Here is a 12,791-nt window from a genome sequence, read left to right on the forward strand (position 1 = left end):
GTCGATTAAGGCTGAGAAAAAAAAACATAGTCACTTATATGTTTTCTTTTGTGTATTTGTAATAATTGGACTTAGAAAATATTATTAAAAGGTATATTTTAAATATGTGGATATGGTATGGCGGTAGTATTTGCCCGCTATATTGCAGTATTCCTGGTAATAATTGCTACACTGGTTTTGTTAATGATCAGTATGGTGGGATTTTTTTGCTCGCTATGCGGTTGTAATCTGTGGTCATGGTCTGGCGGTATTATTATTAGGGAATTGGTGGGCATGGGCCTGTTTGCTGACAAATGCCTTCTGAATTTCTTCTATTTTTCGAGCTGTCCCTTTAAGTAAAGCACGAATGCACCTGAACGGGTCTGACCTATGGGGGCAGAGGACAGCGTCTATAGAAAACATGCCCCGGGGCCTCAGAGCACATAACGGGCCTGTGAGCACAGTGATAGCAGAGGAGGGGGCACCCGAGGGGCGAGACCCCCGCCCAGAACTACAGGAAGCCGAGCCACACAACGAGACCAAATGTGGTGACCGCTGGAGCCTCTGACCCTGAACCTGTCACCGACAGCAGGTAACATCCCCAACTACTGCCCCCGCCCCAACGTCCCCAACTACTGCCCACCGCCCCAACGTCCCCAACTACTGCCCCCCGCCCCAACATCCCCAACTACTGCCCCCCGCCTCAACGTCCCCAACTACTGCCCCCCGCCCCAACGTCCCCAACTACTGCCCCCCGCCCCAACGTCCCCAACTACTGCCCCCGCCCCAACGTCCCCAACTACTGCCCCCCGCCCCAACGTCCCCAACTACTGCCCCCCGCCGCCGGGAGGACGATGGGGGAAACCGGACGCCAGAACTGATCATTGCCACGTAACCTGCAGAGAGCGCCCCTGTATACAGCGTCTGCAGAGAGAGCCTCCGTATACAGCGTCTGCAGAGAGCACCCCCGTATACAGCATCTGCAGAGAGCGCCCCCATATACAGCGTCTGCAGAGAGAGCCCCCGTATACAGCGTCTGCAGAGAACGCCCCCCCGTATACAGCGTCTGCAGAGAGCACCCCCGTATACAGCGTCTGCAGAGAGCACCCCCGTATACAGCGTCTGAAGAGAGTGCCCCCGTATACAGCGTCTGCAGAGAGTGCCCCCGTATACAGCGTCTGCAGAGAGTGCCCCCGTATACAGCGTCTGCAGAGAGTGCCCCCGTATACAGCGTCTGCAGAGAACGCCCCTGTATACAGCGCCTGCAGAGAGAGCCTCCGTATACAGCGTCTGCAGTGAAGTGACTGTCAGTGTTTCTATAAATAGTGCCGCCATATATAGTTTCTGATGATGAGTGCCTCAGTATATATATAGTGCCCCATATACAGTGTCGGTGATTGCCCCCATACTCAGGGCCCCCGCACGTCCCCCTCCTCCCCCGTTGGGTGGTATGATACGTTATCAGACTGTCACAGACTCTTCTCTCCGCAGGGCACTACCACCCCCACCCTCCACCGCTGCGGGAGCCAAAGGAAATGGAGAAGGACGAATAACTCCACATACTAGAAAATACCGTGAGCGGCGGCCGGACCCCAGACCATGGCGGAAGGTGAGAAGCGACGTCTGATCCATCGGGTCTGATAAATGTGAGCGTGATGAATAATGACATTGTTGTATACGACTTTATATCAAATCCTGCCATATATTACCCACAACAGACCGTATTGTGCCCACACGGAGCCAGATCCTCTCCACAACAGACCGTACTGTGCCCACACGGTGCCAGATCCTCTCCACAACAGACCGTACTGTGCCCACACGGTGCCAGATCCTCTCCACATACAGCCATACTGTGCCCACACGGTGCCAGATCCTCTCCACAACAGACCGTACTGTGCCCACACGGTGCCAGATCCTCTCCACATATGGCCGTACTGTGCCCACACGGTGCCAGATACTCTCCACAACAGACCGTACTGTGCCCACACGGTGCCAGATCCTCTCCACAACAGACCGTACTGTGCCCACACGGTGCCAGATCCTCTCCACATACGGCCGCACTGTGCCCACACGGCGCCAGATCCTCTCCACATACAGCCGTACTGTGCCCACACGGTGCCAGATACTCTCCACAACAGACCGTACTGTGCCCACACGGTGCCAGATCCTCTCCACAACAGACCGTACTGTGCCCACACGGTGCCAGATCCTCTCCACATACAGCCGTACTGTGCCCACACGGAGCCAGATCCTCTCCACATACGGCCGTACTGTGCCCACACGGTGCCAGATCCTCTCCACAACAGACCGTACTGTGCCCACACGGAGCCAGATCCTCTCCACATATGGCCGTACTGTGCCCACACGGAGCCAGATGCCATCCACAACAGACCGTACTGTGCCCACACAGTGTCAGATCCTCTCCACATACGGCCGCACTGTGCCCACACGGTGCCAGATCCTCTCCACATACGGCCGTACTGTGTCCACACGGTGCCAGATCCTCTCCACATACGGCCGCACTGTGCCCACACGGTGCCAGATCCTCTCCACAACAGACCGTACTGTGCCCACACGGTGCCAGATCCTCTCCACATACAGCCGTACTGTGCCCACACGGAGCCAGATCCTCTCCACATACGGCCGTACTGTGCCCACACAGTGCCAGATCCTCTCCACAACAGACCGTACTGTGCCCACACGGAGCCAGATCCTCTCCACATATGGGCGTACTGTGCCCACACGGAGCCAGATGCCATCCACAACAGACCGTACTGTGCCCACACAGTGTCAGATCCTCTCCACATACGGCTGTACTGTGTCCACACGGTGCCAGATCCTCTCCACATACGGCCATACTGTGCCCACACGGTGCCAGATCCTCTCCACATACGGCTGTACTGTGTCCACACGGTGCCAGATCCTCTCCACATACGGCTGTACTGTGCCCACACGGTGCCAGATCCTCTCCACATACGGCTGTACTGTGCCCACACGGTGCCAGATCCTCTCCACATACGGCTGTACTGTGTCCACACGGTGCCAGATCCTCTCCACATATGGCTGTACTGTGTCCACACGGTGCCAGATACTCTCCACAACAGACCGTACTGTGCCCACACAGTGTCAGATCCTCTCCACATACGGCCGCACTGTGCCCACACGGTGCCAGATCCTCTCCACATACGGCTGTACTGTGCCCACACGGTGCCAGATCCTCTCCACATATGGCCGTACTGTGTCCACACGGTGCCAGATCCTCTCCACATATGGCCGTACTGTGCCCACACGGAGCCAGATCCCATCCACAACAGACCGTACTGTGCCCACACAGTGTCAGATCCTCTCCATATACGGCCGCACTGTGCCCACACGGTGCCAGATCCTCTCCACATACGGCCGTACTGTGCCCACACGGTGCCAGATCCTCTCCACATACGGCTGTACTGTGCCCACACAGTGTCAGATCCTCTCCACATACAGCCGTACTGTGCCCACACGGTGCCAGATCCTCTCCACATATACGGCCATACTGTGCCCACACGGTGCCACATCACCTCCACATACAGCCGCATTGTGCCCACACAGTGCCATATCCTCTCCACATACGACCGTACTGTGCCCACACAGTGCCATATCCTCTCCACATACGACCGTACTGTGCCCACACGGTGCCAGATCTTCTCCGCATACGGCCGTACAGTGTCCACACGGTGCCAGATCCTCTCCACATACGGCCGTACTGTGCCCACACGGTGCCAGATCCTCTCCACATACGGCAGTACTGTGTCCACACGGTGCCAGATCCTCTCCAGATACGGCAGTACTGTGTCCACACGGTGCCAGATCCTCTCCAGATACGGCAGTACTGTGTCCACACGGTGCCAGATCCTCTCCACATATGGCAGTACTGTGTCCACACAGTGCCAGATTCTCTCCACATATGGCCGTACTGTCTCCACACGGTGCCAGATCCCCTCCACATACGGCCATACTGTGCCCACACGGTGCCAAATCACATCCACATACGGCCGTACTGTGCCCACACAGTGCCAGATCCCCTCCACATACAGCCGTACTGTGCCCACACTGTGCCAGATCCTCTCCACATACGGCCGTACTGTGCCCACACGGTGCCAAATCACATCCACATACGGCCGTACTGTGCCCACACAGTGCCAGATCCCCTTCACATACGGCAGTACTGCACCCACACGGTGCCAGATCCTGACCTCAATAAATCAATGAAACAAGAAGGGTATAAATATTTGAACAAGACTCTCCATCCAAATTCACCACCAAATGCCCCCTTTACTGACTCCTGCAGTCTCACCATTATTCACCCTCTTCATGTCTGGTGTCTTCCATACCCCTCTGGCTGTTATAACCTGCTGCAGATATTATGTATAACCAGGCATTGACTTCTGGCAGCGTTCCTGTGGCATCTGAGCCCAGTGCTCATGAGCAGCATCCTCCGGTCACTAATAATGTGGGATCATTGTACAAACAAGAAGGATACAAGATACAGCGGGGAGCGGAGGGGCACCGGCTGTACTACCTGGATGTGCCAGGAGAGGCAGTCACCGGCTGTGACCGGGCTCCTGAGATCTGGTGGTAGCCGGCACTGAGGAACCAGTTTACACACTAGGAAGAATAACAAACACTGAAGGTCCAAAACCAATCAGGGGAATGTCTGGAGGAGGATGAAGGAAGGAAGCACTGAAAAGGGCACCCTGAATACAGTGAAGCATGACGGAGGCTCGGTGATGTCTACAGTGAAGCATGGAGGAGGCTCAGTGGTGTCTACAGTGAAGCACAGCGGGGGCCACTATACCCCAGGAACGCTGTCAGAAGCTGGTGTCTGGAGATGCATCAGGTCTGAAGCAGGTTATAACAGCCGGGAGGGTCAAAGATATTGTCGTGAAGGGGTGAATAATTCCGAAGTGTCATTTTGTGTAGAATTTGGGGAAAGCACTGGTTGTATTAGTTGTGATCAGACATCTACCGTATTTTTCGGACGGTAAGAAGCTACCTACATAAGACGCACCTTAGGTTTAGACAGCAGAAAATAGAAAAAAAACAATTTTCCTATTAATTAAAACTTCCCTGGAGGTAAAGTAGAGGGGTCATTAGTAGTGATGAGTGAATAAACTCGCCACTATTCGTTACTCGCACAAATATTGCGGTATTCGCGATATCCCGATACCCGACGAACATTTTGGTCCTCGTCTTGTGAGCTTTCAGTTTCCTCCACGCCTGTTTGGTGCCTGATTTCAGCCAATAAACATGTGGGAATTGTTTGCCAATCATGGCAATACCGTAGCTATCTTACCTACTGGCATTACTGTGATTGGCTGGCCAGATTGCACCATTGAGTCTATATAAGGCCCGCTGACGCCATCTTAGAGAGTTTGTGGAGTCGGCTACAGAGTGTTTACCAGGCATTTAGGCAGGGTTGATTGCGGTACATTACCTGCTGCAACATCAAACACCCCTTAAAGGGTTAATTCCAAAACATTCTATTCTGTAATAAGCGTTTGTTTAGCTGCGTTCCTAATTAAAAACGCACAAATCCTCCGTAAAGGGATGGGGACGAGGTGCTATCGGTGGTGGACGCCGGGATCATGTGACAGGGCACCCTGTGCCTGCGTCTGCGGGAGCACCCCAAACCTCACTTCCACTTCCTCGTCTCTTAACGCAGGACCTTTTAAGAAGGTACGTGGCTAAGTGAACTTGTGATTGTGGAATATGGTAGGTTTTGTATCATTTTGTGTAGGTTCGTATTTTAGGTGTGATGCTCTGTCCATTCTATGTATTATTTGTCCTGTCTGCAGGGTTATAAGCCCCTGCAGTGCTTCTGTCCCTAGGTCTGAAGGAGGGGCCTGGAATCCACCCAAACTCTCTGTTTACCTGGCAGATTATTCAGTCTGTCTGAGAACTTCAAGAGAGAAGCAGGAAGATTGATCCTCTGGGGGAGAAGCTGAATCTCCCCAGAGAGACCTGGACATTTATCGCTTACTGGACTATATCCGTGTTTCTGGACTATTTTACCCTCTGTTTGGACCGTCTGACTTTGCATGGAATAAATGTTCTTTGGATTGTTCATCCATCTCTTGCTCTGTTGATTGTGTGATATTGGAGAGGCACCCCGTGACAGAACTCATTACAGAATAGAATGTATTGGAATTAACCCTTTATGGGACTGTTTGATCTTGCAGCAGGTAGTGTACCACAATCAACCCTGCCTAAATACTGGTAAAATAGTCTTTATCTCTACTCCAGAACTTTCAGTGCACTAACAAGGACATATTTTGTGAATACAGTATTGTAAATTACCCCTTTAAAAGGGTTGTGATATTTTGTAGCAGCAGATAGTGTACTGCAATCAACCCTGCCTAAATGCCTGGTAAGCACCTTGCTCCACAACCTCGCTCTGCACTACACCCTGTTGCAGTGGTCTTGTGATATAGCCCTGGTTTGTTGCTTGAATCTTCCAGCCAGTCCTCATACGCACTAACACTGTCCCTTCTCCAGCAGCCGCTCTCCCTACCCTCGCTCCAGATTAAATGCACCTAAGATGGCGTCAGCGGGTCTTGCATAGACTCAATGACTCGATCCGGCCCAGCAATCACAGAAATGCCACTAGCAAAGATGGCTACTACATTACCGTGAATGGCAAGCAATCCCAGCATGTTCAGTGGTTGAAAAACAGGCTCTAAAAATGTAAGGAGGAGACAAGTCTCACGAGGTGAGGAGCAAAATGCTCGTCAAGTAACGAATAATGGTGAATATATTCACTCATCACTACTCATTAACACTAATTTTAATGTACTAGGGTAGAATAGTGAAGTAATACATCTATTGTTAGTGTCTCTTTACAGTGTGCATTATACACACACGGCTCTACTACATGCAAACTACATGCAGATATAGACACACACAGCTCCACTACATGCAAACTACATGCAGATATAGAAACATAACACGTAGCACTACTACATTGACATAGACCCACACAGCTCTGCCAAATGGAAACTATGTGTACATATAACACCAAAACCACAATATTAGTATGGATGGCCCTATTGCACAAATCTCTATAAATACACCAAAAAATATATGCAAGACAAGTTCTGTAATCAACCCAAGTGACGGATGGAATAAATGAGGAAAGCCTGGCACCTGTAATCAATAATGCTGGACCTATGTATATTGGTAACAAAATATATTTTTCCCAAAGAACCAATCTAAGCCCATATGCATCAAAAATCCCTATCTGTAATAATAAGTATGTAATATATTCATATCTGTAGGGGGATTATATCTACATTACCATCATGCATAGCAATATTACCGATGGTCCAAGTACGTAATGGTGCCGCGGCCTCCCACAAACACACTGACGCTCGTTTCGCAACTACCGTGCTTCGTCCAGGAGTAAGCACGGTAGTTGCGAAACGAGCGTCAGTGTGTTTGTGGGAGGCCGCGGCACCATTACGTACTTGGACCATCGGTAATATTGCTATGCATGATGGTAATGTGGATATAATCCCCCTACAGATATGAATATATTACATACTACTTATTATTATAGATAGGGATATTTGATGCATATGGTCTTAGATTGGTTCTTTGGGAGCAATATATTTTGTTACCAATATACATAGGTCCAGCATTATTGATTACAGGTGCCAGGCTTTCCTCATTTATTCCATCCGTCACTTGGGTTGATCCATTCGATTTTATGTATTTTAATGAATAATAAAGATGTTGATAAATGAATTACATAACTTGGCTTGCATATATTTTTTGGTGTATTTATGTGTACATATAGTCACACAGCTCTGCTATATGCACATATATAGACACACACAGCTTTTCTACATGCACATACAGTGCCTACAAGTAGTCTTCAACCCCCTGCAGATTTAGCAGGTTTGATAGGATGCAAATAAGTTAGAGCCTGCAAACTTCAAACAAGAGCAGGATTTATTAACAGATGCATAAATCTTACAAACCAACAAGTTTTGTTGCTCAGTTAAATTTTAATAAATTTTCAACATAAAAGTGTGGGTCAATTATTATTCAACCCCTAGGTTTAATATTTTGTGGAATAACCCTTGTTTGCAATTACAGCTAATAATCGTCTTTTATAAGACCTGATCAGGCCGGCACAGGTCTCTGGAGTTATCTTGGCCCACTCCTCCATGCAGATCTTCTCCAAGTTATCTAGGTTCTTTGGGTGTCTCATGTGGACTTTAATCTTGAGCTCCTTCCACAAGTTTTCAATTGGGTTAAGGTCAGGAGACTGACTAGGCCACTGCAACACCTTGATTTTTCCCTCTTGAACCAGGCCTTGGTTTTCTTGGCTGTGTGCTTTGGGTCGTTGTCTTGTTGGAAGATGAAATGACGACCCATCTTAAGATCCTTGATGGAGGAGCGGAGGTTCTTGGCCAAAATCTCCAGGTAGGCCGTGCTATCCATCTTCCCATGGATGCGGACCAGATGGCCAGGCCCCTTGGCTGAGAAACAGCCCCACAGCATGATGCTGCCACCACCATGCTTGACTGTAGGGATGGTATTCTTGGGGTCGTATGCAGTGCCATCCAGTCTCCAAACGTCACGTGTGTGGTTGGCACCAAAGATCTCGATCTTGGTCTCATCAGACCAGAGAACCTTGAACCAGTCTGTCTCAGAGTCCTCCAAGTGATCATGAGCAAACTGTAGACGAGCCTTGACATGACGCTTTGAAAGTAAAGGTACCTTACGGGCTCGTCTGGAACGGAGACCATTGCGGTGGAGTACGTTACTTATGGTATTGACTGAAACCAATGTCCCCACTGCCATGAGATCTTCCCGGAGCTCCTTCCTTGTTGTCCTTGGGTTAGCCTTGACTCTTCGGACAAGCCTGGCCTCGGCACGGGTGGAAACTTTCAAAGGCTGTCCAAGCCGTGGAAGGCTAACAGTAGTTCCATAAGCCTTCCACTTCCGGATGATGCTCCCAACAGTGGAGACAGGTAGGCCCAACTCCTTGGAAAGGGTTTTGTACCCCTTGCCAGTCTTGTGACCCTCCATGATCTTGTCTCTGATGGCCTTGGAATGCTCCTTTGTCTTTCCCATGTTGACCATGTATGAGTGCTGTTCACAAGTTTGGGGAGGGTCTTAATTAGTCAGAAAAGGCTGGAAAAAGAGATAATTAATCCAAACATGTGAAGCTCATTGTTCTTTGTGCCTGAAATACTTCTTAATACTTTAGGGGAACCAAACAGAATTCTGGTGGTTTGAGGGGTTGAATAATAAATGACCCTCTGAATAAACGTTTCACAATTTAAAAAAAAAAAAAAAAGAAATAACATTCTTTTTTGCTGCATTTCACACTTCCAGGCTGATCTACAGTCCAAATGTCACAATGCCAAGTTATTCCGAATGTGTAAACCTGCTAAATCTGCAGGGGGTTGAATACTACTTGTAGGCACTGTATATAGCCACACACAGCTTTTCTACATGCACATATATAGACACACACAGCTCTTCTACATGCACATATATAGACACATACAGCTCTTCTACATGCACATATATAGCTACACACAGCTTTTCTACATGCACATATATAGACACACACATCTCTGCTACATGCACATATATAGACACACACAGCTCTTCTACATGCACATATATAGACACACACATCTCTGCTACATGCGCATATATAGACACAATCAGCTTTGCTACATGCAAACTACCTGCACATACATCAGACAAATTGATGGAAGATTCAAGAATATTAATTAACAAGGAAAAATGTTGTGTTAATTGAAGTTTTGTTTACTTGAACTTCCTGAGACTCACACTAAAACATAAGTACAGAAAAGAAAGAATAAAGAACCGTCCTAATATCTCAAAAAAACAAGTTCATTATGTGATATAAACCACAATAATGTCTGTAATTTATCACAGAAAATCTTTGTAAAAAAAAAATTTGGACTGTTATGTGACATTATTGTGGTTTATCTCACATAATGTACTCGTATTTTTGAGATATTAGGACTGTCTTCTTTATTCCTTTTTGTTCTGTACTAATGTTTTAGTGTGAATCTGAGGAAGGTCAAGTGACCAAAACGTCATTTTGCACAACATTTTTGCTTCTTAATTAATATTCTTGAATCTTCTATCAATTTTTGGCCGGGTTTGAATATTTTTGAGTTATGGGGTTCGACCCTATCTGACCACCAAAGATGAATTTATTCCAGGAGTGCCTTTCTTTCGAGTGGTGGACTATACTTGCACATACAAACACACAAGCAGCTCTGCTACATGTGCATATAAACACACACACACACACACACACACACACACACACACAGCTATATTACATGCACAAAGTCACAAACAGCACTTCTACATGCACATATATACAAATGCAGCTCTGCTACATGCACACAGACACACATACATCTCTGCTACATGCACATATATACACACACAGCTATGTTACATGCACAAAGTCACACACAGCACTTCCACATGTACATATATACAAATACAGCTCTGCTACATGCACGCAGACACACATACAGGTCTGCTACATGTGCATATAGACACAAACATAGATATGTTACATGCGCATATAGACACACACACAGCTATGCTACATGTACAAAGTCACACATAGCTCTTCCACATGCACATATATAGAAATACAGCTCTGCTACATGCACACAGACACACATACAGCTCTGCTACATGCATACAGACACACATACAGGTCTGCTACATGCGCATATAGACACACACACTGCTGTTACATGCGCATCTAGACACACACACAACTATGTTACATGTACAAAGTCACACACAGCTCTTCCACATGCACATATATAGAAATACAGCTCTGCTTTATGCACACAGACACACATACAGCTCTGCTACATGCACGCAGACACACATACAGCTCTGCTACATGCACGCAGACACACATACAGCTCTGCTACATGCACGCAGACACACATACAGCTCTGCTACATGCACGCAGACACACATACAGCTCTGCTACATGCACGCAGACACACATACAGCTCTGCTACATGCACGCAGACACACATACAGCTCTGCTACATGCACACAGACCAGCTCTGCTACATGCACACAGACACACACTTTACATTACTACATCTTGCAGTTTCTGATCAGGATCTCAATGGAGGCTGCAATAACCAAAGGACCCTCCACACAATTAACTCTAGGACCTTTTCTGTGATCAGTCACACAACATGAAAGGTCCTGGAGGTAAACAATGAGAAGGTCCTTCAGCTGCTCGGCTCCTGCAGCCGCCGTCTGTTCGGGTCCTGGCCACTTCCTCTCCTGCTCTGCACCGATCACATAGATGAGTGTGCGGCAGGAGGATGGATGGAGGGCAGCTCTCTGATCGGGGAGGACACGGTCAGCGTTCTCTTCCATCACTGAAGCTGTCTCCGCACTATAAGACACGCACACACTTTTTAGCAGCAGTTTTTCTTGTTAAAAAGAGCGTCTTATTGTCCGAAAAACACGGTACATTATTATTCTTGTTTCATTGTTTTATTGGAAATAGCAGAAAGTTAGTAAATGTTGACAGCAGTAGAGGGTCCCTTCGTTTGTCCATGATGGAGACCCTCAGTGAGGCCCCTGTGTCTGACATTTCATTAATTGGTCTTTCAATGTGTCATCCCAACAGGACACGCCCTGGACGAGAACATCAGCCGCCTCATCCAGGCCATCACTATGGTGGTGCCAGCCATGGATGACCTGCGACAGATGAAGCTCCTGACAGACGAGCAGTATGACCTCGTGAAGTATAAAGACACCACCCAGGAACAGATGAGGGAACTTTACCGACATGTCAAGAGCTGGGGCAACACTGATAAAACAACAGTCTATCAATGTCTGAAGCTGAACAATCCACTGGTGGTGGCCAATGTGGAGAGGAGTCTACAGTCCATCAATAACTGGTCAGATCATGATCATGAAGCCCCTATGGCTGACTCCAATCACTCAGTCCGTAGGAAGCAAAATGTCCAATCAAGCATGGACCAGAAACTAGGAGCAGAAACGGAGGAGAAGGTCATGATGGGTCTACAAGAATGTGTCTTCCATGAGAGAGCCCTGAGATATGACTGCACCGAGAACAAAAACCAACACCTGCAGACAGAGGAGAAATGCAACCTACACCAGGTCGTGGAGGAACAAAACGACCAGCTTCAGCAAAGAGTCCAGGACCTCCATGAAGACATGGAGGCAGAAAAAGCCAAAGCTGAGGATATCACCAGAAGAATGAGCATCCTGTTCAGTAACAGCAGGAGTCAACTCAACCTCCTGGAGGAGAGGATCCTGAGCGAGATCTCCAGACAAGAAGAGCAGGCGTCTATGTCAGTCTCTGATCTGATCCAGAAGCTGGAGGTCAAGAAGGAGAAGCTGTGCAGAGATTTACATCCCATGCAGGAGCTGCGTACCTCTAACGGACCACTGCAGGAGATGGAATATGACGCTTGTACAGATCCTAGAGCAGAGGCGCGCCTCTGTGCGGTCCGCAATGTGGACATGGGTCTGATCTCTGCAATGTTACACTCTGGACTATCTGACATGATAACCGGTATAAAGAGAGGGATTTACGAGCAGGAAATTACCGACCTGTTACTAGACATCAACACAGCCGAGAACCACGTCCATATATCCGACGACCTGAAAACTGCAACCTGGTCACAAAGAGACCTGCAGCGCCCGGACTCAGAGGAGCGGTTCAATTACTCGCAGGTGCTCAGCCGCAGCGGGGT

General features: G+C 48.3%; 1 protein-coding gene across 3 annotated transcripts in view; it reads left to right on the forward strand.

Annotated features, from left to right (window-relative positions):
• Positions 1-1,458: 1,458 nt before the first annotated feature.
• Positions 1,459-12,791, forward strand: part of LOC142300925 (uncharacterized) — a 12,009-nt gene continuing 676 nt past the window's right edge. The window contains exons 1-2 of one of the 3 annotated variants that reach the window (XM_075341934.1): positions 1,459-1,625; positions 11,696-12,791. The exon at positions 11,696-12,791 is cut by the window's right edge and continues 676 nt beyond it. In XM_075341934.1, coding sequence (XP_075198049.1) covers positions 11,743-12,791 — 1,049 coding nt within the window. In that variant the 5' untranslated portion in view covers positions 1,459-1,625; positions 11,696-11,742. Of the gene's footprint in view, positions 1,626-6,652; positions 6,728-11,695 lie in introns of those variants that run through there. The other 2 variants (XM_075341933.1, XM_075341935.1) reach the window with 2 other exon arrangements.

The sequence above is a fragment of the Anomaloglossus baeobatrachus genome, chromosome 4 (assembly GCF_048569485.1).
Source record: "Anomaloglossus baeobatrachus isolate aAnoBae1 chromosome 4, aAnoBae1.hap1, whole genome shotgun sequence".
Classification (NCBI taxonomy): Eukaryota; Metazoa; Chordata; class Amphibia; order Anura; family Aromobatidae; genus Anomaloglossus; species Anomaloglossus baeobatrachus.